The sequence below is a fragment of the Hemitrygon akajei genome, chromosome 7 (assembly GCF_048418815.1).
Source record: "Hemitrygon akajei chromosome 7, sHemAka1.3, whole genome shotgun sequence".
NCBI classification, from domain to species: domain Eukaryota; kingdom Metazoa; phylum Chordata; class Chondrichthyes; order Myliobatiformes; family Dasyatidae; genus Hemitrygon; species Hemitrygon akajei.
This window is the reverse complement of record NC_133130.1, coordinates 161111313-161139037: the sequence shown is the minus strand read 5'-3', so window position 1 is coordinate 161139037 and position 27725 is coordinate 161111313. Positions and strand designations below refer to the sequence as shown.

General features: G+C 38.7%; 1 protein-coding gene across 4 annotated transcripts in view; it reads left to right on the top strand.

Annotated features, from left to right (window-relative positions):
• odf2a (outer dense fiber of sperm tails 2a) overlaps positions 1-27138 on the top strand; it is a 48075-nt gene extending 20937 nt beyond the window's left edge. For all 4 annotated transcript variants that reach the window (XM_073052394.1, XM_073052393.1, XM_073052392.1 and 1 more), the window contains exons 9-20: positions 704-775; positions 1659-1775; positions 3708-3893; positions 4334-4443; positions 5237-5372; positions 11948-12058; positions 12472-12576; positions 13976-14134; positions 16004-16095; positions 17793-17955; positions 20815-20940; positions 23933-27138. In XM_073052394.1, coding sequence (XP_072908495.1) covers positions 704-775; positions 1659-1775; positions 3708-3893; positions 4334-4443; positions 5237-5372; positions 11948-12058; positions 12472-12576; positions 13976-14134; positions 16004-16095; positions 17793-17955; positions 20815-20940; positions 23933-24088 — 1533 coding nt within the window. In that variant the 3' untranslated portion in view covers positions 24089-27138. The remainder of the gene's footprint in view (positions 1-703; positions 776-1658; positions 1776-3707; positions 3894-4333; positions 4444-5236; positions 5373-11947; positions 12059-12471; positions 12577-13975; positions 14135-16003; positions 16096-17792; positions 17956-20814; positions 20941-23932) is intronic.
• The last annotated feature ends 587 nt before the right edge of the window (positions 27139-27725 follow it).

The following is a 27725-nucleotide window of genomic DNA, read 5'->3' as shown; positions in this document are numbered from 1 at the left end:
TATAAGGCATGCTCTCCAATCCGGGCAACATCCTTGTAAATCTCCTCTGCACTCTTTCTATAGTTTCCACATCCTTCCTGTAATGAGGTGACAGACTGAACACAGTACTTGCTCCAAGTAGAGTCTAACCAAGGTCTTGTATAACTGTAACATTACCTCATGGCTCTTGAACTCAATCCCACAGCTGATGAATGCCAACACACCATACACCTTCTTAACAACACTGCCAACCTGTGCAGCAGCTTTGAGTGTCCTATGGACACTGACCCCAAGATCTCCCTGATCCTCCTCACTGCCAGGAGTATTGCCAATGATATTATACTCTTTCAAATTTGACCTTCCAAAATGAAGCACTTCACACTTATCTGGGTTCAGCTCCATCTGCCACTTGTCAGCCCAGTTCTGCATCCTGTCGATGTATCGCTGTAACCTCTGATTTCTCTCCAGACTATCCACAACACCTTTGTGTCATCATCAGATCGGTGAAACAAAGCTGATCGAATTAATTGGTCTTTTCAATTAAAGATTGTTTTTATATGCATACAAGTGAAACAGAAATTATATCTTTATAAATATATAGAATGAGATCTGAGGGGAAAAATAGAAAATATCTTGGGTAGGATGATTGACCTTTAGAAGTATAAAGCAAACGTGATGATTCTTAAAACAAAAAAAGCAAAGTTTCTTAATATTCCTTTTTCAGCACTTGTTAGTGAAGATGCAGGAAATTGAAAATCAGACTGACCAGCTTCTTGCTCAGTATCAAACAGAAAAAGTAAGTAAGGATGAAAGGTGGTGGGGTGGGGGGGGGGGGGAATAACATTACCAGCATTAAATTGAATTAGTAATTGTTATATTTAAATTGATTTATTCAATTTTGTATGGCATTAAGAATGTTTGTGCATGACTAATAATTTGTACAGCATCAATCTGTTGGTTTTTGCTACTTGTTACGTTCTGCATATACAACACTTTGTTTCACAGTCCCTTTCCCTAATGCACTTGCATTTATATCTAAGATTCTCCAATTTCTATTGATTAAGGTTTTCCATCAATATAAAAGATCACTGAATTTGCTGATTAAAATAGTGAAACAAATAAACTTCAGTTTATGACCCTACTATTATGCTGATAGATGCACAATTATCCCTGATTGTGTTTGAAAGCATCCACGTCTCTACTGAGTATTTTAAAGGTAGACTAACTCATCGTGGTGCACAGATGTGATAGTTCTGTCTCAGTCCTGCTAACCCGATCTAAAACATTTAGAGGTTAAGTGTCATCCACTTAATCTGCTGAAAGAGTTTCTACCATCATCCTGGTAGCAGTGTATATTCCACCTCTGGCCAGCATCAGGCAGGCACTGGAGGAGCTGAGCACCATGATCAACTCTCACTAGATTATTATTGCAGGGGATTTCAACTAGGCAAGCTTGAAGAAGCCTCCAAACAACTACCACCAACATATCACCTGTGGAACCAGAGGAGCTCACGTACTTGTCCACTGTTATACCACCATAAAGAATGCTTACCGTGCCATCCCTTGTCCGCACCTCGGAAAGTCCAATCAGCTGGCTGTACTTCTACTCTCGGTGTATAGTTTTATTAGGGAAGAGCTACTTTTTACTGAGCCACTTTTTTTACCCCTCTCCTTTATAGGACAATGCTCGTGCAGCAGCAGAACTTTCCAAATCTCTTGAAAGCACTAGAGCCCATCTACAGGGACAGCTGCGCAGTAAAGAGGCAGAGAACAATCGGCTAGCTGTTCAAATCAGGGTATGCAACATCTTGTTCCAGTTTTCATGTAACTGAACTAAATTTAAAACAAAATATCATGTGCCCTAAGAGTACTGTTAGCTTCTCTTTTTGTTCTGAGTTAAAAGCTTTTTTTGAAGTTTGGAGATTGTGGTCTAAAAGCCCACTGGAACATCTCAATAATGTGGCATCCCCAGTATGGTACTTAAAGGATTAATGAAATCAAAGGTTGCCTAGCAGATTCCACTCACGTTACAGAGCCTAGCTAATTATGAGCATGTCTCTGAAGTAAGATATGCTCATATCTCTGTTTTTAAAAAAAAACAAAGGATCCATGTCAAAATTATTTTGTTTTGCAAAAATGCTGACTTCACTATTGACTTGTGCAAATAGTCTGATAGTGACAAATGTGTATGTTTTATTTCTAGTTGTTGATTCATCCTTTTATATATGAGTGGTAGGTGTGCTTGGCAAGTGCCGACTTGTTCCTTTGGTTGGCATGTAGGCTGTTGCATTCATGATTGTTTTTATAATTTGCTTTAGTGTAATGTACTAACTGTTAAGGTGGGCACAAAGATGCTGCTTAATGTTAACACTGAACCTGTGACTAATTGCTGCTATATTTTGTTGTTAACAAATCTTTAACTGTATTGTTCTTGAGGCAGTTCAGTTACACTGGACAACAATTTTTTCGGAAGCGTTGCTTCCTTAGTATTTTTTTTGTTTATGATAGACCATTTGAAGCCGAACACAAATATAATTTCAGACTACAGTACTTGTATCATGTAGAAATTTGGAGAAACAAATTAAATATAATGTCTTTAATTGCATAATAGTGCTGAAGTTTTGCAATGGGTCCACTAAGCTAAAATTGTTTTGTTGATGATTTTCGTTTGTACTCTGTGTCTGAGGCTTCTTGCTTAAGTGTCCAACAATAATCAACTAGCATTGATGGATTCCATTTGCCCTGATACTGTTTCTCCATGACCGCAATGTTCTGGTGAAACCTTTCACTGTGCTTGTCACTGACAGCGCCAAGATTTGCTGGGAAGAAGTCTAAATGGGAATGCAGTAAAAGAATCTTTAGTGACATGTTGTACTTCATGGTTTTGTAAGTTGGAAGCATGTTGTCAGCATAGCTTGGTGCTCTGTAGTTGCCAAGAAAAATTTAACAACATGCTTGAATGCCTTCCAGGCGATTTTTCTCCAATCCCATTAGAAGTTCTTCAAATTGCCTGTCATTGATGACATGTTTGATCTGTGGACCAACAAAAATGCCTTCCTTAATCATGGCATCAGTTATACTAACTTGAAATCTGAATTGAAATAACAAATATAAAGAATTTTTTAAAATGGTGCATGATATGGAAATTTCATAGTGATTTTCATGATCAGCAGCCAAAAATCTATAAGATACACCCTAAAATATTCAGAAAGCCAAATCTTTATCAAGCACTGGTAGTCTTTTAAATTGTGAGTTTTTAGCTTCATACTAAATGAGAGGTTTATTCTTTGATAAATTTAAATTGCACATTTCACCCTTGCATTCCATCTGCACTCTAAAATCTGACCATGTAATCTAAATTAATGTTTGAATGACAAACATAGAGATACCATCCGTTGAGATCATCAACCACTGCCCTAACTGTGTCCTTCAGATGAGTTAGACTTTTAATGTCTCATGGCTGCTTTCAAAGAGCAGCATCTTCTCCAATTGTTTTCCTCCTAAAATCATCACCAGTGAAATCATGTTAGGGAATTATTAGTCTCATTTGTACTTGGCGTAATTTCTCCTTGTGCAAAATAATTGCACAAAAACTAATGTACTGAGTGAAAATTGTATGAGATGTTTATGTATCGCTCTACATGTCTTTTTTTAAAAAACATGTTCTGATTTTTGATTTAATTGCCTCCAGTTGGAGCTTTTAATTTGTTCCAATTTTATCACTTCAGAATTTTGAGCGTACCATTTCGCAACAAAAAGGTCAATTGGACTACTTAACAGAGCAACTAAAGCAGCTTCAGCAGAAAGGGGACAGAGACAAAGAGGCCTTGAAGAAAGCCACGAAGGCTCAGAAACAGCGAGCTGAACGCAGTGAAGACGCCATTGAGCTGCTCAATGCCCAACTTAGCGACAAGGTACTAAGGCAGTGTTGGCAAATAAAGTGGCAAGGGATATTGTTATCAGAAATTTAATGAAATTTGAAGTATGCAATGAGTTGGATTATTTGCAACATTTACCTGGAGCAATGGGTGAAACGTATGCTTTACTTACTGAAAGGCAAATGTGAGCTGCCACATTGTATTTAAGGATGACAGTTTATACTTGAATAGCATTATGCAAAATAACAAAAATATGCCCTGCATTTTGATTGCATTAATCTTGTAGTGGTTGTATTTCATATTTTGTATTAACATCTCTCATATTAAAAGAAATTGCCAAATAAGGCAAACAAATTCCCTTTAACTCTACTTGAGTTGTATTTTAGAAAATAGGCTCCATAATAGTTTTTGCTGTTGTATCTTTTGCTTTATTAATTCTTATTTAAAATGAACCTGCTTGATTGGCTTGTTTATAGGAAACACAGTTGGCAGATGCGCTATCATCAGCTGAGAAATGGAGAAGTTCTCATAGCAAGGTGATAAAAGAAAAGAGTCAACTGGAGATCGAGGTCTCAATCTTGAACAAGTAAGAAAGTTGCGAGAGCTTAAACAGCTCAAGAGAAGAGATAGACTTGGTGTAGTTTGGGATTATCATTCACACTAACATTATAATTTTAATGGTGAATTTGTACTACAACATAGTGAAGTGTTCATGAATATGGTATCTATTTATGACATTCTCCCAGTTAGGAAGGACAGTACACATCCTGATAGTCTTGGGAGGAGCTTCCTTTCTAATGTTTAAACATTTTTGAGTTTAATATTGAGTTAATAGATATGTATTGGCATCAGTTTTCTTTATCTTATTTAGAATACAATTAGAATAGAAAAAGCATAAAATATTCATGAGGTGCATCAGTGTCCCAAGATGCCTTTTAAACCTATTTTTAATAACACATTTTTGAAATTAAATTTTGTAAAGCTATGTAATGCTCAACTGTGGTGAAGTAGAGATGTAGCTTGATTTATATTTTGACATTCTGTTTCATAAGCATTATTGATATTCATTATGAAGCACTGAATTTATTTGATTTGACTAATAAATTTGTGTCCTTTGCCAGGAAAAGCCCTATGGCATTACAAGTTGCTTGAATAAGTAATGATACAGGATATAAGATGATGTCAGTACACTAGATGACTAAAAGCTATAGCATCATATGGATTTCTTTTCAAAGTGAATTTAAATTTAATTACATACAGTAGGCAACTTTTAATGTTGCCAACATTTCACCTAAGATTGTGACCTGAATTTAATGATATGGACCAGAAGTGAGCAAACAGACTATATTTCAGATAATGTATAAATTTTCTTTTGGCAGCCGTATTGCTGATCTACTGGATCAAACTCATCATGTGGAGGACAAGGCTCGAGGAGACCTGGAATCACTAATGGACAGGCTCCACAAGATGTCTTCAGAAAGCTCCTCCATCAAGCTGGAAAACGAGGCAATGAAGGTAAAATTTCTCCATTGACAGGCACATGAAAGACAATTAGCATAATTTTTTCTGAATTTATTAATTTTATAATGAATGGATCCAGTGATATCTTGAATTCTAATTGGACATGTGATCTCAAACTTAAAGTTTTAAGTTATTTTTTATTAATGTTTAACATTAAGTGCACTTGTGCTGGAGTTTGTAGCATTCAGTGCAATGTTTGTACTTTCAGCTTTCTGTGTGTGGATTGGCAGGAGAGATTGATTTGAATGGCTATCAAGATGTAAATAGAAACTAATTAGTAACTCTTTACATTGTTTCCAGCTTTCTGACATTAATTAGCTTAACCCAGAAATGTTTTCAGTGTTCTCTATTAATAAACTTTGATTTTCACAAAACATTGATCTTATTGTACTTTCAAATTGCTGTTTAGATGGTAAAAGGCATTTTTAGAGAGAAAATGCTACTCTGTTGGGTTCATAATTTACAGTTGTAGGCATGAGTTATTGTTGTCCAACGTTCTTTGTTTTATTTTAGATTTCCAGAGTCTGTAATATTTAGTTTTAAGTCTGCTAGTAATTTACAAACATGTCATAAGGAAGGAAATCTACTTTTGTAAAACCAGACCCAAACCATTATGGCTTACCTTAACTGTCCCTGAATTGGAGTGTCAATATGTAGTTATATTCCAATTCTTTTCAATTACTTAAAGGCATTGGCACTAGAGTTGAGCAGTTTTGGGAGCACTGAGTTAATAGTGGTGGCTAAGTGTTTTAGTTGTTTTCTAGTTTAAGATGGTGCGACCAAAGATGTGCAACTGGTAAATCATAAGGCCAGAGAGTCAACTAAAAACATTACTTCTAACATCTTTCATGAAGCAAATTGTGAATTATCGCCGCAGACAACAAGGAGGCAAGCAGAGGTGAGGCTAATTTGAGGGAATGAGCCATGCTGGGGCATGGTGAGGCGCAACGTGTTCGAGCTGCAGACAGAGACAGAGTTCGTAACACATACAACATGCTGAAGGAACTCAGCAGGTTGGGCAGCATCCATGGAAATGAGCAGTCAACATTTTGGGCCGAGACCCTTTGTCAGAGTTCATAACGCTGCCAGAGATAGAGTGAGCGATTTGGAGAGGAGTCGATGCGGAAGAGTTTCACCTAACCTGGATCCGAGGTTGGATTGCTCCCAGCGCTGAGCCGATTTGGGGAGTTTGAGAATGGCTTCAGGCAGGGTGACACAAGTGTATCAGGGGGCTTGGATCTGTCCTGAAATGTGGCACTTCTTAGCGTTTGGACAATTTAAATGTTGGCCCAGATAGACTGGAAGCTCGAGTGATGGGTATGGAGGCAAGTACTGGGCTGATTTTACTCAATATCCTGCGAATGTTCATTCCTTACTTTGCAGCGCCAAGGCTGTGAACTGATCTGGCTGCTGTGCATTTCTGCCTCGCTGGTGTGAACACTGGGGACCGAGGCTTGGCTTGGGCCTGCTCCAGGAGCAGATCTGAGACTCAGTCTAGTTGGGATATCATTGGCTTGCTTCTATTGTTTGCATTATGTGTGTTTTTTTTTCTCTCTCTTTCTCTGCATGGTGGTTTTTTGGTCCTTTTTAAAATTGGGTTATTCGAGTTTCTTGCTTTGTGACTGCCTGTAAGCAAGCAAATTTCAAGGTTGTAATTTACACATTTTTTGATAATAAATGTGCTTTGAATCTTTGAATACTTTAAAAACGTACATAACTGAGTGAGGACAGCTAACAATCCATTATTAATTAGCTTCTGGATTGTTATTGAAAGATAAATAAAGGGTGCCAAAAATATCAGGTTTGTCAGTATCTAAAAGTGACTTTTTTTTAAATAACATTCATTTGCAGTACATGGGCATCCCTGCTAAGGGCAGCATTTATCATCCAATCTATAATTGCTCTTGAGAACACAGTGCTAAACAGACTTCTCATTCCAGTGAAGCAGTGTTTCACTTTCACTTTTCCCCAGTGTAATCTGTTACATTTAGTTTTCACAATGTGGCCTCCTCTACATGGAGAAACCAAAACCATATTGGATGTTGCTCTAGTAGGTCATCTGTGCTCAGTCTGCAGTGCTGATCATGCCACTCTAATTCTCAAATTTTCAATTGTACTGCCATTCTGACCTGCCTCTGCCACTGCTTTCTTATATATATTAATTTAAGGGGTATGGGCATCACAGAGGTAAAATTTAATTGCCCATCCCGAGTTGCTCTCGAAAGTGGTAGTGAGCTGTTACAGTCCTTGATGTGTGGGTATACCTACAGTGCCATTAAGGAAGGAGTGCTAGGATCTTGACCCAGTGGCAGTGAACGACCAGCCAGTACACTTAATGGCCACTTTATTAGGTATAGAAGTGGCTTAATAAAGTAGCTTTCTGCTTTATGAGATCTTCTGCTGCTGTAGCCCATCCACTTAAGTTTCAACATGTGTGTTCAGAGATGCTTTTCGTTGTAACTGCTGTAACGAATTACCATTGTCTTGCTGTCAGCTTTAACTAGTTTGACCTTTCTCAATAACACAGCATTTTTGCCTACAGAACTGCCGCTCACTGAATGTTTTTTTTTGTTTTTACACCATTCTTTGTAAACTTTAGAGACCTCTGTGTGTAAAAATCCCAGGAGATCAGCAATTTCAGGTCTGGAACTAACAATAATTCCATGATCAAAGTTACTTAGATCACATTTCTTCCCCATTCTGATGTTTGGTATGAGCAACAAACAGACTTCTTGACTATGTCTGCATGCTTTTATGCCTTGAATTGCTGCCACATGATTGTATTATGGAGCGGGTGTACCTAATAAAGTGGCCACTGTGTATACAATAGACAGTAGGTGCAGGAGTAGGCCATTTGGCCCTTCTAGCCAGCACCGCCATTCACTATGATCATGGCTGATCATACACAATCAGTACCCCGTTCCTGCCCTCTCCCCATATTCCTTGACCCCGCTATCTATAAGAGCTCTATCTAACTCTCCCTTGAATGCATCCAGAGACTTGGCCTCCATTGCCTTCTGGGGCAGAGCATTCCACATATCCACCACTCTCTGGGTGAAAAAGTTTTTCCGCATCTCAGTTCTAAATGGCCTACTCCTTATTCTTAAACTGTGGCCTCTAGTTCTGGACTCACCCATCAGCGGGAACATGCTTCCTGCCTCCAGCGTGTCCAATCCCTTAATAATCTTATATGTCTCAATCAGATCCCCTCTCATCCTTCTAAATTCCAGTGTATACAAGCCCAGTCGCTCTAATCTTTCAACATATGACAGTCCCGCCATTCCGGGAATTAACCTTGTGAACCTACGCTGCACTCCCTCAATAGCAAGAATGTCCTTCCTCAAATTTGGAGACCAAAACTGCACACATTACTCCAAGTGTGGTCTAACCAGAGTTTTATAGAGCTGCAATGTTACTTTGCAGCTCTTGAACTCAATTCCCCCACCACCACCACTACTAATGAAGATCAACACAACATACACTTCCTTAATCACCCTATCAAATTGCATGGCAACTTTGAGGGATCTATGGACTTGGACCCCAAAATCCCTCTGTTCCTCCACACTGCTAAGAATCCTGCCATTAACCTTGTACTCTTTCACATTCGACTTTATAAACATAATTTCACACTTACCTGGATTGAATTCTATCTGCCATTTCTAAGCCCCTCTCTTTATTCTGTCCTTGTCCAGTTGTAGCCTACAATCTTCTACCCCTGATTGGCCCTACCCTCTCTTTAGGCATCTTCCTGTTTTTCACATACGTGTAGAACACCTTGGGGTTTTCCCTAATCCTACTTGCCAAAGCCACCTCGCCCATCCTAGATCTCTTAAATCCTCCTTAAGCTTTCTGGCTACTTTATAACTCTCAAGAGCCCTTTCTGAGCATTACTTCCTAAAGCTTTAGTATGCTTCCTTCTTCCTCTTGATTAAGTGTTCTACCTCTCTTGTCAACCATGGTTCCTTCATCCTATGTCCTTTCCCTTGCCTCAATGGGCCAAATCTCTTTGGAAGTCCATGCAAGTACTCCCTAATAATGAGGGTTATGTCGGTCAGGGTCAACCATGGATGTTGTGTCCTAGGTGTCTAGATATGCAAGCCAGGGCACTATGATATTGAGAGCAAGCTGTTGCCCGTGTAGCAAGCTCACCCTCTCCAAGCATCTGAGCCCAAAGGAACAGCAGAGACCGATATAGTTTGGCACCAACAGTGTCACAGGAGTTGCCAGTCTATGTTGAACTCGATGTAGGACTGCCATTAGGGACTCCAGCTCCAGATTTTTCCCTTGGGGTTTATTCCCGAAGCTTTCCTCATGAGTGGGAATAGCCGCAAGGCAGCAGAGGTTTGAAATCAGAGTTCTCCTCTCGATAAGCTGCCAACCACAGCTGGCGAGCCCCATCTGCCCAAAGCAACTGGTTTAAAGGTGCTAGTAACCCACCTTTGCCCCTACTCCTATCAGTAGCAATGGTTCCACCTAGCTTAGTAGCTAAGCCGTGAGTGAATGCCAGGAGCTGGGCTTGGTTATCAGAATCAGGTTTATTATCACCGGCATGTGACGTGAAATTTGTTAACTAGGCAGCAGCAGTTCAATGCAATACATAATCTGCAGAGAGAGAAAAATAATAATAAATAAAATAAAGCAATAAATAAACAAGTAAATCAATTACATATGTTGAATAGATTTTTTAATGTGCAAAAATCAGAAATACTGTATATTTTTTTTAAAAGTGAGATAGTGTCCAAAGCTTCAATGTCCATTTAGGTATCAGATGGCAGAGGGGAAGAAGCTGAGTGTGTGCCTTCAGGATTCTGTACCTCCTACCTGATGGTAACAGTGAGAAAAGGGCATGCCCTGGGTGTTGGAGGTCCTTAATAATGGACGCTGCCTTTCTGAGACACTGCTCCCTAAAGATGTCCTGGGTACTTTGTAGGTTAGCGCCCAAGATGGAGCTGACTAGATTTACAACCTTCTGCAGCTTCTTTCGGTCTTGTGCAGTTGCCCCTCCATACCAGACAGTGATGCAGCCTGTCAGAATGCTCTCCACAGTACAACTATAGAAGTTTTTGAGTGTATTTGTTGACATGTCAAATCTCTTCAAACTCCTAATAAAGTATAGTCACTGTCTTGCCTTCTTTATGACTACATCAGTATGTTGGGACTAGGTTAGATCCTCGGAGATCTTGACACCCAGGAACTTGAAACCGCTCACTCTCTCCACTTCTGATCCCTCTGTGAGGATTGGCATGTGTTCCTTCGTCTTACCCTTCCTGAAGTCCACAATCAGCTCTTTCGTCTTACTGACATTGAGTCCCAGGTTGTTGCTACAGCACCATTCCACTAGTTGGCATATCTCACTCCTGTACACCCTCTTGTCTCTATTTGAGTGGCACGCCATTGGGAGCTTATCCCCACCACAACCCCTGACGAAGGAACCAGTACTCCCTAGACAACCTCCATATTTCTCATAAAAATTGAGTGATTGATGCCTGGTTCCTAAGGTCATAGCCAGGGTTGGTAGTGGGGATAAGCTCTCACTACCTATAAAGTGCTCCAAATGGCGTGCATCTTTAACAGTCTCTGACAACCAGGTCCAACTGTTGGTTTTCACGTGTGGCTTAGCTATTAGGCCCAGCAGAACTGTTTTTACTGACGAGAAGGGGCAAAAGCGGGCCACTGGTTTCTCAAAACCAGTTGCTTCGGGCAGGTGGGGCTCATCAGCTGTGGAGGGCAGTTGCCTAGGAGAAGGAAAACTCTGATTTTAAACCTTCGCTGCCTTGCGGCCATACCCACCCCAAGGGAAAGGCTTCGGGAGTAAACCCTGAGGAAGAAATCTGGAGCCAGGGTCCATACGACAGTTTGATGTTGTTTTAAACTTCACGCTGGCAACCTCTGCGACAACTCTGGTGCCAAGTTGTATCAGTGCTTGCCCTTCCCTTGAACTACATCAGTGACATGGAGAGGGGGAACACACTGCATGGGCAACAGCCAGTTCTTCAAATCTTCCCGCCCAGGCCTGTAGAGAACACAGTCCACCGGAGGCGCAAACCCATGATCCCCTGGAATTTTAAAAAAAGAGACTGTAGGTTATATACTTATTTAAGAATTGAATAAGAGATTATAAAGACAATGCCTTGCTTGGTCTGAGAACAAAAAGTAGGTTATAAAATTTAAATTTCAGATGGCTCCAATGAAACAATACTAATGAGTTGGGGTTATGGTTTTTTACCAATAAGAGGAGAAAATATTGTTTAAGGTTCATAATTATAATTTGCATTTTTGCTTAAATTCTGCAGAACAAATAATTCGTATCTGATTTTATTTCAATGAAACTTTTCAAGTTTGTGTTTGAAAGCATCATAACCTTACTGGTTTATTGAAGAGACCCTGGGTTACTCTGTAGTTAGAGGTTGAGCAATATGATTATGCCTGATTCTCTAAGTGTAACCATTACGCTCAGGAGAATATTTTAAAGCAGACCAGAGTGTAAAAACAACTAACCAATTTGATATTTCAAAGATATCTCAGCCAGCCCCCAGCTGAATACTTTTTCCTTTTTCAAAAATATTTAGGCAAATATGAATGCATTGGAGGAAAAATTCGCATTTGCTCAGACTGAAATGCAACACCTCAAAGTCTCTATCAAACACTATGAAGGGCTGGTGGATAGTTATAAATCTCAGGTAATTAATTTTGGATTTCAGAACGTCTGAGAATATAGGAAACCAATTTGTTCTCATACAATCGTTTGTGTAGTATTAGTCTATAATCCTACCACTGGAACTCAAGGTTTTTGATTTTAATGCAGTGTGAAGGGAAAGTCCAATTTCTTCGTAGGATTGGGTGAAAGAGCTCTTGTACTATATAAGATTATGAAAATAAATATGTATTTGAAACGTAAATTGAAACTGCCGTAGGTTCAACGTATTAACCAATGAGGAAGACGCATGTTGACAACACCAACAGAGCATTAGTTTCACTGAAGGATTTTGAATACCATTGTAAAATGATTATTATTTCTTTGTGTGGAGAGGTTTGCAAAATTTTACATGTCATTATTTTAATGCTATGTAATAAAATTCTCGGCTGGATCTAGGTGATGAAAACACGGTTGGAGGCAGATGAATACAACATGAAGCTGGAGAAGGCAGAGAGGGAGAACAAGTTATTGAAAGATGAGGTTAATAAAGAAATTGAACAGGTAACTACTTGTTGAGAAGGAGAAAATAATTCCCTTATGATAGAGACTGTTGTATTTTAAAATTGCTCGGATCTCCTATTTATTTATCGCATGTATATGGAAACATCGAGTGAGATGCATCATTTGTGCTACGACCTAAGGGTATGCTGGTGTCGTGAGTGGCGCCACACATTCCAGTGCCAACATAGCGTGCTAGGCAGAACAATGCAGAACACAACAAGCCAGGAAACAACAGAATGCCACGCCTTTCCACCCTCCCACCCACCCATGCGCACAAACGGGCCTCCAGTCTCTGAGCTTTGACTTTCAGACTTCTGATCGACCTTTGAGCTCAATCTTCAGTATTGACCCCTGATGGAAACAGATTGGAAAAGGGAATGCTGTTTAAAACTGCAGGCATATTGGAATCTGAGGAAGCTAGGCTGAAAGTTTGTTTTAACAGTCTGTTTTGCCGCAGTTTTAATAGACTTAATAAACTTTGGAAAGGTGGAAGATTTTCTGAGACAGTAGTTGATATAATTAAAGAAAATTGTATAGGGCATTAAATTGCTAATCAGAAAGCTTACTTTATAGAGCACTAGTATATTAAAAACAAGGATGTAGTGTTGAGGATTAGAAGGCATTGGTCAGACTGCACTTGGAGTATTGTGAGCAGTTTCGGGCCCCTTATCTATGAAAGAATGTGCTGGCATTGGAGAGAATCCAGAGAATGTTCACTAGAATGATCCCGGAAATGAAAGGGTTAACTTGTGAGATTCATTTGATGGCGCTGAGCATGTACTTGCTGGAGTTTAGAAAATTGAGGGGAAGGGGATTCATTGTAAACCTATTGAATATTGAAAGGTTTGGAAAGAGTGGGCGTGGAGAGGCTGCTTCCTGTAGTGGAACCTTGCAAATATTCTCCTTTGAGGAGCCTGTCCTAACTGAACAATCAGTATTGCAAGCTTGCATCCTACAGTTAGTGAAGCAGTTGCATATGGCTCCAGAGAACTGTATCACTAAGCTACCATCCTTTTAATTAGTAAAATAAATTGGCATTGTGGGTAAAAACTATTATTTGTTGCTTCTGGCCCAGCACTTCATGCTGAGAGAGCAATTTAAGAAATTCCAATTGGCCCACAATTTCACCATCCAATAATTTTACTCTGTACATGCATTAGGTCCGTGAGTACCATTTCTTAAATTTGGATGTTAATCCAGCAGTACAGTATATAGAATCTTACCAGCATCTGTTGTTTTATGGGTGGATTGATGGTGTCCCTCTGGGTCTGGAGATCTAATTACAGGATGAGCTGGTTCCATTGGGGAATAATAGAAAATAATTACATTATGTATTAATATTGAGGTTTGCAGTGATATATTTTTGATGGTCTCTCTGATATCTGTGTTTATTCCGTAGGTGCGTAGACAAATGCAGAAAAAACTGAGTGATCTGGAACCTATTCCTGAGTTGTTGAAGTTAACTGAACATAAACTGCAGGACTGCCAGCAGCAGCTGGTCATGTATGAGAAGAAAAATGTAGATCAGTCCTCCATTATATGTGATCTCAAGATGGAGGTAGTTTTGGAATTTCTTTTTGTGTAGCTTTTTATATTAAATATGAAGGTTAAATAATTTTTTTAAATGTCCATTAAAATGTATAAAGAGCAGTTTGTAACATTAGACTTATTTTGTGTTTACAGTACGTGAGAGTTTGCTATTTGTAAAATCGCTTTTGGGTCCGCTTGCATAAAGTTTTTGTGTGAAATATGGGAATGAGATTTTTAAACAGACTAAGAAAAGTATGCATAAGCACAGGAGATTCTGCAGATGCTGGAAATCCATAGTAACTCAAACAGAATGCTGGAGGAACTCAGCGGATCAGGCAGCATCAATGGAGGAGAATAAACAGTCGATGTTTCAGGCCTGAAGTGTCAACCATTTATTCCCCTCCATAGATGCTGCCTGACAAGAAAAGCGTACAGTTCATTATTAAGTGCGAAAAAACAGGTAACTCTTCCCTTGCTATAGGAAAGTTTTGAGCACTTGTTATAGTGTCTGTTTATTCATGTACTTCCAATTTGACACTTGTTCTGTTGACTGCTGTGTTTACTAAATCTACATAGCAGAGCTTTTAATGAGGCAGCCAGCACAAGCTGATGGTAGTTATACGTGTCATTTTGGGGCTTGGGGTAGCTTGCACTTTTTTTTAATCTCCTTCCAACAAGAAACAATTGATTCATTTGCTGGGCTTAGCACACACGGGTTAGCGGGAGAATCATGTCTGTGCTAATTGATGTGCAAGATGCAAAAAAACACAAAATGTTGACAGAATTCACCAGGTAAAGCAGCACCTATGGAAACAAAAAGGCATAAAACAGTATTTCAGATATTGACCCTGCGTCAGTACTGAAAGGGGACAGGAAAGATTGCTCGCATGCAAAATGAAGAAGGATAAAACAGATTCTGATAGATGATGGATGGAGCCAAATGGAGAGGGGCTGATGGATAGATAAAACTAGATAAGGAGACAACATCTGTAGTTTGCATTTAGCCTCTCCATAACAATGAAGAAAGAGGACGACAGATTGCTTGTTGTAGGAGAGGGAAGTAGAGTTAAAATGACACGTAACTGGAAGTTCTACATGATCACTGCTGACAGAGCACAGATGTTCTGCAGGGCAGTTGTCTACTCTGCTCTTTGTTTCCCCAACATTGAGGAAGCCACATCGTGAGCACCAATTGCAGTATCTTAGACCTTTACTACAGAGAAGCCAAACACACAATTGGAAGAACACCATCTCATCCCACTTGGGTAGCTTGTAACTCAATTCCTCTTTCAGGTAACCCATAACCCAAATGTTCTCCACCCACACACACTCACAGCTACTTAGTTTTCCTCATTCTTCTGTTCATCTGCCCCATCCCCTCCCTCCATATGGCCGCCATTCCCTCCCCATCTGGTTCTATGGATCATTTACCAGCATCTCTCCACCCCCGTTTGTACTGCTATATCCATGGTCCATAACCCTACATTCAATGCATATTAATATGCCTTTCTAAGAGCTCTTTAAATGTCTCTGTTGCATCTACCTCCACCACCACCACCCCTAGCAACACACTTTAGCACCCACCACTTTGTGGGGGAGGGGAAAACCCGGACCTGCAAATCTCCTTTGAATTTCCCTGTTCCTTCACAGTCCTGATGCCCAAAACATCAGCTGATACCTTTTACCTCCACAGATGCTGCTTATCCCAATAAGTTCTTCCATTTGTATTTAGTTTATGTCCTGAGGTATGGTGGGGGAAATTGGTGGGAGGAAAAGCTTAAATACTTAAGAAAATTCATAATTAATAATACTCAAAGGAGGTCCAACTGGACAAGTTGATTCTTCATTAAATGTAGTTCTTTTTAACTATAAATGGTTTGATTCTTTATTTTCTCAGATTGAGGAACTAGGTGGAAGGTCGAGAGAGAAGTGTCACAGTATGCAAGAAGAAAATCATAATTTAAAGCTGAAATTGGAAACTTTGGAAAGGTTAGTTGAGTGTCATTAATATTGGATTCTGATGCTTTTGAGATCCAAAGACTCTTCGGAAGTTAAGTTAAAACTTGTTGCCTACAATTGTTTTATTAATTGTTACAAAAGCAAAGAAGGCGAAGGGAAAAACATGGTGAGAGACAGAGGGAAAGAAAAGAGCAGTGGAAGAGAGCCTAAGGGAAAAAGAGAGAGAACATTTGTGGTCTGGTCTTCTTATACCAGACCACTGATTCCACTGAAATTCCAATGGATAACAGTTAACCAATTAAACTGCCAGATTCAAGTAATGAGACACCCACCAGTGGAAAGTACAGAGACAACTGTAACCACTGAACAATTACATGTATATAGGTGATTATATAAAAGCACAATCAAGGATATGAATGTTAAACTGCAAGAAAAATATTGTACAGTCCCATCCAACATTAAGGAGATATTTTGAACTGATAATTCCTGCTGTAATTAAAGAGGAGACTTAAGTCCAATTCTTTATTCCATTGCAGTGAAAATGGAATATATGCAGAATTATTATATATTTTATAGGTTTGATGGCTGGGATGGAATTCATGCCCATTATTGTATTATTCTCCTTTATGCTAATGACTTGATCTGGGGGAAAAAATTACTGTTCCTTTGTTTTATTACAATGAAGCTTGTTTGGACTGGTAATTGGATTTCTTTGTTCACCTTTAATGCTATCAGATTTTTGTTTGAAGCTGTTAAGTTCATGATAAAGTCAATTTCTTAACTTTCCTGCAGATTCTAAGGTAGTCGTTTGCATATCTGTAATTAAGTATGTTTTTAAAGAGATACCGTGAAGATCCAACCACTATTTTATTCCATCAAGTGTAGGTGTAGGTTAAGTCTCATTTCAATATTTAGGTTAATATTCTGAGATTCAAAAGCTTTGATGCATTTGCTACTAAATTTTAAAATTAAATAATTTTACCGAATGAAGTTTTCATACACATGAAAAATGTCATTATTGCAAAAGTTCAAAAGTGATCAACTCAGGAATACATAAACAGATAAGATGACATAAATTGCTTGGCTTGAGGGTGTTTTATGATGGCATCATTAGGCCATGTTTTCTTGAATGGCCAGATCAGCTTTCTGTTATCATGGTATGATTGAGTCCTTAGAAAACTTTTTATAATCAGCAATCTGTTTTATTCTAAACTTCATTCATGTGTTAAGAAAGATGTCTTTGTACTCCAGTAACAGATCTTTTCTCTCGAGAATAACTCACATAATACCAAACTTTTAAATATAATTTACATAAAATCCTCATGGCTTGCCACAATAAAGAAAAATATGGCAGCTTTTTGTGTTTGCTGTGCTGCCACAAACAGTAAAGAAGTGACTGAATCGAAGGAACATCCATTAATTTAGAAAGTGCTCCTTTCTCACCGTTCTTCTTTCATAGTTTCAATGATACAGGTGGTTCTGTTGGTAAGCACAGGAGATGCTGTAAATGTTGGAATTTACAGCCAGATAGGGAGATAGGGAACGGTTTATCCAAAGGTTAGCACCAACCCTACTGTGCACTTAGATTAAGCACTGAATTTCTGGAGTAAGGTGGGAGTGTAACCTGAACAGTCAATGTTGAATTATCATGGTTTGTTATATGCACAGACAAAGCTTATTGAAAGGATATTTCATCCAAAAAAAAAAGACATTGATAACTTTTTTAGGAAATTGGAAGACGTCAATACACAAAATCGGGAACTGATACTGGTAGTGGTACAAAGGGAAGAGACGATTCACCACAATCAGCAGCGATTGGAGGAGAAATCCCGGGAGTGCAGCAGCCTTGCGCGACAGTTAGAGTCTGCTATTGAAGATGCCAGACGCCAGGTCAGTTCAGTGAGATTTATTAAATGTAGGAGGAGCAATATGCCATTGAACCCAATAACACCTGATCAGTATTTTGATTTATTGTGTTAATTTAAAACCCAGTTGGGTTGAATCAGGTCTCTTATTGATCAGTTTGGGGAAACAAGACATTGCTATTCTCTCTGAAAGTTCTGGTATGAACCTATTCACCTGAAAAATTCTTCTAACTCTACAAATCTGATCTGCTGTGTATTTCCAACATTTTCAGATTTCCATTGCTTTAAGAAAACTGCAGATTGTCGTAGATTCATAGACATACACAGCATTGAAATAGGCCTGTCAAACAACGCACGGAATCAGTACCAACCTTCAATCACCCATTTACATTCACCACAATTTTACTTGGAATATATAATTTCATCTTGTTTGCTGTAGACTGTTAGGTACCGGCATTGTGTACTTTGAGTTAGTTATTGCCACGCAAGTGTAGGGGCCACATTATTGACAGGAAGAAATGGCACCATGTGGGGGATGAATGAAGATGAAAATTCTAATATCAAACTGCCGATAAATCGTGAATGAGGCAAAGAGTGATCGACTAACTCTTGAGATTCTTATCAGGCACTTTGACAAGTTCAAGATGTGCTGGCAAAGTTCTCATGGCTTTGTGAAAGGAAAATATGTTTGACTAAATTGTTCAATGCCTTTGCAGAAGTGTATGTTATGGGTAAAGAGGAACCATTAGATTTCCTCTTGATAAGGCCACAGTAAAAATTATAGTAGAAAATATAAGTTCTTAATGTGAAAGGTAATATATTTATGTCAAAAGGAAATTACTATCTTACTGAAAATGGAGAACAGCGTAAAGGTGTCATACTGATTAACAAATAGTACGTAACAAGAATCAATACTGGGGTCTCAACTTTCTATGATTTATATAAATTGTTTGGATGAAGGTACCAAGGATATGATTGTTCAATTTGCTGAAGACCTATCTGTCTATACTTAATCTGTCTATACTTCTCACTGCCTCAGTAAAACAGCTAGCATAATCAAAGACTGATCCCACCCTGGACATTCTCTCTTCTCCCATCAAGCAGAAGATACAAAAGCTTGGAAGTATGTACCATTAGATACAAGGACAGCTTCTATCCCACTGTTCTCAAACTCCTTAATGGAGCTCCTGTACAATAAGATGGGTTCTTGGACTCAGTCTGCCTCATTATGATTTTTCACTTTGTTTCCCTGCACTGCACTCTTTTAGCTAGTTTTTACACTTTATTCTGCATTGCTATTGTTTTATTTTGTTCTAGCTTAATGCACGGTGTAACAACTTAATGTGTCTGTGTACAAGACAAGATTTTCACTTTATCTTGGTATATGTGACAGCAATAAACCAATACTAAGGTAGGAAAGCAACTTAAAAGGACATATAGAGGCTACAAAGCGTTAAGTAGTGGGCAATGCAAAATTGTCAATTTTAACAGGACAAACTTAAAAAAAGGAAATCTATTACCTAATGGTGAGAGCTCAGAGACAGGGACTCGGGTGACCCAGAAGATTAATTACAAAAGACAAGAATGCAGGTGTAGACAATTCAATATAAAGTCGGGAGGTCTCCTGAGTTAAGAAAGGATGTAAATGAGTTGGAAGTAGTTCAGGATTTATTGGACTGGTTCAAGGAATGGGTTGGTTGTTTTAGAGGATAAGTTGGACAGGCTAGGCTCTTTTTTTAGAAAAGAGAGGTGACCATGAAATGCACAAGATCGTGAGGGATCTTGACAACGTGAATGTGACGAGAATATGTATTCTCAAGAGAAAATCTAGAGCTATGAGTCACTATTTAAAAAGGAGAAGCTGTCCATTGAAAGCAGAGATGAAAGTGAATTTTTACTCTGAAGATCATGGTCTTTGGAACTCCATTTCTTCATCAGCCAGTTTAAGAGTTCTTTGAATATTTTAAGACAGAAGTAGATGCGCTTGATGAACAATTGAGTTGGAGGAAGGTTGCTGGGTGTAGGTGGGAGTGTGAGTTAAGGTTGCATTCAGATTAGCCATGATTTTATTGAATGACAGTGCAGGCTCAAGGAGGCAGTGGTGTGTTCCTGCTCTTGAATTACACTTTGTGTACTTTTGAATGAGTTGAATTTCACTGAGGGGAGAACATGGGAGACTCGTTAGGAAAGCATTGTAATCTAGCAGTGAAGGCATACATTTAATGTGTTGCATTAGTAGGGCTAGCAAATTCCTTTTGCCCATGTTTCAGAAATTAAGAAATTAAATAAAGTCAAAATTATTAGCTATCTCAGTTCTTTAGAAGGTCACCTGGAACCTGTGCAGACTTTATGATACGGATACATCATGCTGTAGAGAGACTTCCTGGGTTTAGATACACTAATTGCAAAGAAATGGCTGTCGATGTCCAGATAAGAGTAGTGTCGCTTTGAAGAAAACGTTTTGGAAGTATTGGTGATAATGTGCCTCCATTGCATTTGGCCATTGAAGTCGTACAATTTTGGAAATGCAGATGAAGAACTCTACAGTTCCAGACTCATCCACCATAACAGGAGTCTCTCTAGCTAATCATTTTAATTTTAGCTCCATGCTTTTCATTTGAAGCCACCCCACTACCAAGTTTTTTTGGAACTATAAATAATGACTTTCCAAATACCTAAATTACTTTTGAAAGTTGTTATCTGCTTTTTTTTTAAGTGCACTGCAGATCCCAAAGCATCACCCAGCTTCCTTCCTCCATGGGCTTTTTTGACAATTTTCATGAAGCTGTTACTCTGGTTATCCACCCTTCTACAAGGTGGAACAGTTCCCCGTATGCAACAGAAATGTTTTAGTTATTGTGACCGTATCCGTCTGACTGTGTAGGTGGACCAAACCAGGGAGAGAGCTGCATCGAAGGAGCGGACTGCACAGAGCAAAATACTGGACCTTGAAGCTCAGCTGAGCAGAACAAAAACAGAATTGACTCAGCTAAGGCGGAGCAAAGATGATGTAGGTTACAATTTACACAGTTCTTGTTTTGCTTGAGCTTCAGATATTTCAGCTTTCAGATAAGCTTCAGAAAGAATGCGGACCATTTAAGTAAAGTGTAAGAATTGACTTTGGAAAACCTTTCAATCTTATAACTTAAAATTGGATGAATAAGATGGGAACATTCGTATAAAAACCAAATTTGGAAAAGGTTTAAATGATATATAGATAGATATAAAGAAATTTCAGGGAGCAGTTTACATGGATTAGTGACTAACACAACCTTTTATGCCGGGTGGTGATTTTATGCACCCTAGGATATAGCTATGGTTACAGGTTATAATGCTATAGACTCTGGAGATACATGGGACAGTGTTGTGTACTTCTGCTTTTCTTGATGCAGACATGTCTTAGGCTGCTTATTGCACTAATAAAAAGGAAATCAAAAGGATAATTGAATTCAAAGTGAAAAAAATTCCAATACAAATTACTTCTGAACTTTAAGGACAAATGACCTCCGACCAGCTCGACTTTCGGTAGTAGAAAGGAAATGGCAAGAATCTGTCTCTGAGAAAATTATAAGAAAACATTTGGAAAAATAGAATCAGGGTTGAGTGGAGTAAATGTGGATTTATCACATTTTTTATTAGTGAAGCTATGGTAACAAGAAGGTGGGGGAGGGGAACGTGAAATCGGTGGATATGGTTCTTTGGACTTCCAGTAAGGTGCCACAGAAAAGGTTACTAAACTAAACGAGTGCACGTGGATTGACGGTTATTTACTGGCAGAGATTGAAGCTGAGTTAACTGACTGTACATGGAAGGAATGAGTAAGTTGTGTTGAGGTTGGGAGTCTGTCTGTTGGGATACAAGGATCAGTGCTTGGGGTACCAGCAGTTCAGAGTCCATATCAATAATTTGAATTAGGAGCCCAAATCCAGAAATTGTTTAAACTAACTGATAATACAAGAGTGGATGGTGAGGAAGATTGGGGGGGGGGTGCGGTTTAGGGGTATAAAGGCAGGCTGAATGATTGATAAACTATAGCAATAGAATTATTTGTGGGGTTGTAGAATAAAGACTTTTTTTTAAATGATGATAGCTAAAAGTGTTGGTGTTCATATGGACCTGATGTCCTTTTACACAAATATCTGAAAGATAACATGCATTTAAAGCAGGCAATTAAGAAAACAAGCAGTTTGTTATGAGGGTATTTGAGTATAAGGGGTGGGAAATCAATTTACAAAGTTAGGTTGTAAATATTGTGGGCACTGGTGAGACTGTACCTATAGTATATTTTGTATAGAGCTGATCTCCTTACCAAGGGAAGGTTTTACTTGGTATAGAAAGACTGTAACAAATGTTCACCAAATTGATTCTTGGAAATAAGCATGGGGATTGGGAGAGGGGATTGACTTTTTCTTTTGGTATTTCCTAGGAGTTGAGCTTGACTTGCATTCACTTCAGTTCTGTGGGTTTTAAGATGATGAGGCTAGAGTGGTAGGACTATGCACTTTTTTTAAAAGAAGCTTTAAGAACATCCTTGAATTCATTTTCCTGCGGCATACTCATTAAATCTATAGAATAGTAACTATAACAGGATCAATGAAAGATCAACCAGAGTGCAGAAGACAACAAACTGTGCAAATGCAAATATAAATAAATAGCAATCTATAATGAAAACATGAGGTGACAATGAGTCCTTAAGGTGAGATCATTGGTCCTTAAAGTTACCATAGCTTTGTGTTTTATTTTTACATTTAATGCACTTAATCAAATTTAATATTCATGACTGTAGATCTGAGATGGGGGCTATCAAACATATTAATTGTTTCTTTGAGCATTCCCATCCAGAAATTCTGTGCTACATGTACAGCCAACCCCAAAAATATTTCCAAAAAGGGCAATAAACAAAGGTTGGAACTCCTCTCATGAGTCAATAAATATGCATTGAATAGTTCACCTAGTCCTGGGGTTTGGCTAGTAATTGCAATCAACACGAACAATACTCTGGAGGAGCTCAGCAGGTTGGACAGCATCTGTGGAAACGAGCAGCTCCTAATACGGCCTCCTCTACATCGATGAGACCCAACGCAGATTGGGGGACCGCTTCGTCGAGCACCTCCACTCCGTCCGCCACAACAGACAGGATCTCCCGGTTGCCACCCACTTCAACTCTGCTTCACATTCCCATTCAGAAATGGCCATATATTGCCTCCTCTACTGCCATGATGAGGCCAAACTCAGGTTGGAAGAGCAACACCTCATATACCGTCTGGGTAGCCTGCAGCCCCTTGGCATGAATATCGAATTCTCCAACTTCCAGTAATGCCCTCCCTCTCTCTTCCCCCATCCCAGTTTCACTCTGCCTCCTCCTCCAGCTGCCTATCACCTCTCTTATTATTCTGCCTTCTACTACACAGTGCTTTCCCCTTACATTCCTCCTTCACCTTTCCTGCCTATTCCCTCCCCCACCCCTTGATCTTTCCTCTGATTGGTTTTTCACCTGGCACCTTCCACCCTCCCCCCACCTCCTTTATAGAGCCCCTGCCCCCTTCCTCTTAAGTCCTGACGAAGGGTCTCGGCTGGAAACATTGACTGCTCATTTCCATGGATGCTGTCCAACCTGCTGAGTTCCTGTTGTTAGTGTTGATTTGGCTAGTGATCGTTCCCTTGATCTCATCTGCTTGCGTCCCAGGACTGGAGGGAGAAAATTATTGGGATTGCTACTATTGTTTATTATCCATTACTTGCCATCAGATTTGCAGGATAGAGTGAGGTGAATGTGAAGACTGGATTACTTAGGGCAATTAGTCATGGCTTACAAATAATAAATGATGGACATCCTGGAAAATTTGTGTGAGGACCAAGAGAATGTGTAGGAAGACAACATTTGTAACTGTGGAGAAGCCACTGTGGTATTGCTGTGAAGGTACTTATTTGTTATAGTAAAGGATTGCATTACTGACTGAAAATATTTTGTCAAATCCAATTTGTGCAAAATTATTTCTTAGGCTGAGAGGCGTTTCCAGAGCCGTTTAGAAGATTTAAAGGATCGCCTGGAACAGTCTGAATGCACCAACCGCAGCATGCATAATTATGTCCAGTTCCTAAAATCCTCGTATGCCAATGTGTTTGGTGAATCTGCATTAACAAGTTCTCCAGTTTAAATACCATAACCTGTGAGGATGACTGTGATATCAAAAAAAATCATCTTGCTGAATTGTGCTTTTCAGGGAGTACACATATCAAAACTATACAAAAAGAACACTGTCAGAGAAATCACCCCGACCCCGTTACTCTGTAGTCAGATCAATCTTAAAAGAATTTTCCAAGAACAATTCCTGACTTGTATGGTGCTAGATCTATGAACCAATCTGGAGCAGGCTAAGTTATCAGTTTATCTGTAACTGAAGATGTCAAAAATGTTTTAGAATCCTGTTTCCTGACTGATAAACAGGGATAACAGTATCGCCTGCCTTGTATTTGTTGATTAAGATCTATTCATTTTGATTAACAACATACTTGCACAGAAAAATTGCACATACTTCCTTTCATTGATGAAGTGCGTTTTATAGCAGCTCCCACAAATATAGTGTACTGTAGAGGAGGACTAGAACATTGTGAGGTGGAACGTTTCATAATTCTTTGGCCTGTTCTGTAAATGTTCCTCACTCTAACATAATGCTTGGAAATCTTATTATCTGGGTCTCTCTGAGCTGCTCCTTTGTCATTTATGTTCCTCCACTCAAACCATTGATTGAATGGCATGCTATCTGATTGGGCTGTGATTACATTGTCTGTCCTCTTCCATGTCACCAAAACTCAAGCAGTTTTCCTCAGATGTTCTTGCTTCCATTTCTCAATTCTTCATTCTTTATTGAAGCAAATTGAAAAACAAATGTCCTAAAACATTCCTAATTATTGGAATCTAAAATATTCCTGTAATTTTTCTTTAAAAAATGTTAATTTCACAAATGGGTCATGGAGCAATAGGGCAGAAAATAACAGCCCCTTCGGCCCTGCTAGACCAAGCCAAACTGTTATTCTGCCCAGTCTCATCAACCTGCACCTGGACCATAGCCCTGCATACCCCTTCCATCCATGCACTTCATAGTTCAAAGTAAATTTATTATCTAAGTACATGTACAGCAGCATATACTATCTGTTTTCTTGTGGGCATTCACAGTAAATGCAAAGAAGCACAGTAGAATCAGTGAAAGACTGCGCACAAAGATGGACAAACAGCCAATGTGCAAAAGACAAATTGTGCAAATACAGACAGGAAAAAACCCAAAATAATAATAATAAATACATCAGCAATAAATACTGAGAACATGAGTAGCATAGTCCTTGAAAGTGAGTCCACAGGTTGCTGAATCAGTTCAGTGTTGGGTCAGTGAAGTTACCTAAATTTCTCATAAATGCTGCAATTAAGTCAGCATCCTCCACTTCCACTGGGAGCTCACTCTAAGCAGTGGCAAAGTTTTGCTGTTCTTTGAGCTATGTTATATTTGGCCCATGCAGTGCCTCAGCGCCAGTATATTTCATTTTGATAAAAGCACAAAACTAAGGCCAGACTTTTAAGTCTGCAATTAAGCAATTTCAATTTTTTTTTTTGATCCATTTGACAGTGCTGAAAAATAATCTGCAAAGTATCAGATCAATTCAGCTGTGTTGGATCAAAGCCACAGTCTCTTCCCAGCATATTCTCCATTGCTCTTTCTCTAAATTTTGGTTCTTGACTCTTAAAGGCTGGGCTTGGTATTATGCTCAAATGTTAAATGGGATTTAGCTGAAGCTTTATCGGAACACAAGTCTCTTGTGTGATCCACGTGAGAACTGTACCTTTAATAATGGTGCAGGTTTCCCATGCCAAAATCAGTAACGTTCTCAAAGGCCAATTCAGCAACAAAAGTATCTTTCTTATAGTTTTGCAGCACAGCTTAGGAAATGCTGTTTCTTTTATTAAGTCATATCGCTGATTGTTCGAAGTCTTGTTTACACTGAGTGGATTGTTTATTGTGTGCAGTCAAAATAATTGAAGTGAAGAGTGAATTTTTTTTCTCTAGTTATCAGGGAATTCATTTTTCTAAAAAGTCAGCCATTATGTGACAATTCTTCATTCTCAGCTTAAAAGTAATATTTCCATCTGAATATCAAGATAAATTTTAAAAGTAGAACTTCAAAAGTTCTAAACTTTAATAAGTTATGTTATACAGGTAAGATTTTTAAAAATTCATTATTTCTCTCAATTCCAAAAACACTTAATAAGAACCAGTTAGACACTCACATTCTTTTGATAGATGAAGGTCTGGATCAAGTGCCAAATTCTCCCTACATATTATTGAGGTATAGCTTTGCAACAGGATTCCCCATAGTGATATTTCTTTGTTTATTGAGTAAATTACAAAATTATGAAGCAAAATAACATCTGTTAAAAAGAGAAACTAAGACCAATTCATTCTAGTTACTGTCCATGTCATCACTTACAATGTTTTTTTTTGGTTGTAAGTCCCTTTTGTAATAATCCAGTTTCTCTTTAAAGAGAATTGTTGTGGAGTGGGCTGCCTGTTTTCCCTTGTCAGCCTAATTTTACAAGTTTTTAAGTGATTTGCCCTTTCCATTTATAATTTTATAAACCTCTGAGATAATTTGTTAAACCTTTATAGCTAGCAAAGCAAATTTTCTCATAAATTGCACCCATTTACAATGGACTGGTATAAGACAGAATTTTATAAATTCAACATGTAAACTGACTTTTCGCCAACAATGGACGTCATTATGCTCCATTTGATCTTTTTCCTCCTTTCATCTCATTTAACAACCAACAGTAAGTATCTTGTTAAAGGCTAACAAATAGTTATTCTGCTCTTTGATTTCTGACAGTACCTCAAGAGGTGGTAGAAACGGAGGCTCCACAGGCGTAATATTAATTTTACAATATTTGTAGCAAGAACAATTGACCCATTTACCAAAAAATCCCTACTAAACTTTGAGGGATTAAACCACTTTTGGTCCCATGTGCTCTGGTGCTTCAGTTAAACATTTTGCTAATCCCTTTTATAAAATAAAAAATTAAATTTTCAGTGTGAAATATTGCTAAAATTTGTAAATAACACTTTTATACTTGAATGTTTTTAAGTAATTGCAAATGTTTATAATCAGTATCCTATTTTTATATGAATATGTTAATAAAAATGCACATTTGTTTAAAAGTCAATAAATTTGTCATGTGGTGTCTTTTACCATTACACAGATTTTATCTGCTTTCTACGGCACACTTCTTGGATGGTGGTGGTTGGTTTGGGCAATGACTTCAAAACTCAGTGCAGGGTTTGACTTAATGTTGAGTCACTTATGGAGAAACAAATTAATGATGATGGGATGGCGCCAATAGTCCTAGCAGAAATCCGAAATCAGTATATGCAACATGGCCAAAATGTGAACAGACACTTGTCAACACAGTACACTGACCAGCAGGGTAGCATATGGGCAGCATGTAGTATAGCGGTGAGTGTAACGCTTTAGAACACCGGCTGTAAGATTGGGGTTCAATTCTCGTCACTGTAAGGAGTTTACACATTCTTAAATACCATGTGTGTTTCCCCCCATATTCCAAAAGACAGATGGGTTAGGGTTAGAAAGTTGAGGGCGTACTAATTTGGTGCCAGAAGCATAGCGACACTGCGGGCTGTCCCCCACACAACCTCAGACCCTGGTCGTTCACCCAAACAAACTGTATATTTTGTACATGTGACAAAACTTATATTATGATCAAACAGGTAACACTGAAGCTATGTGAAC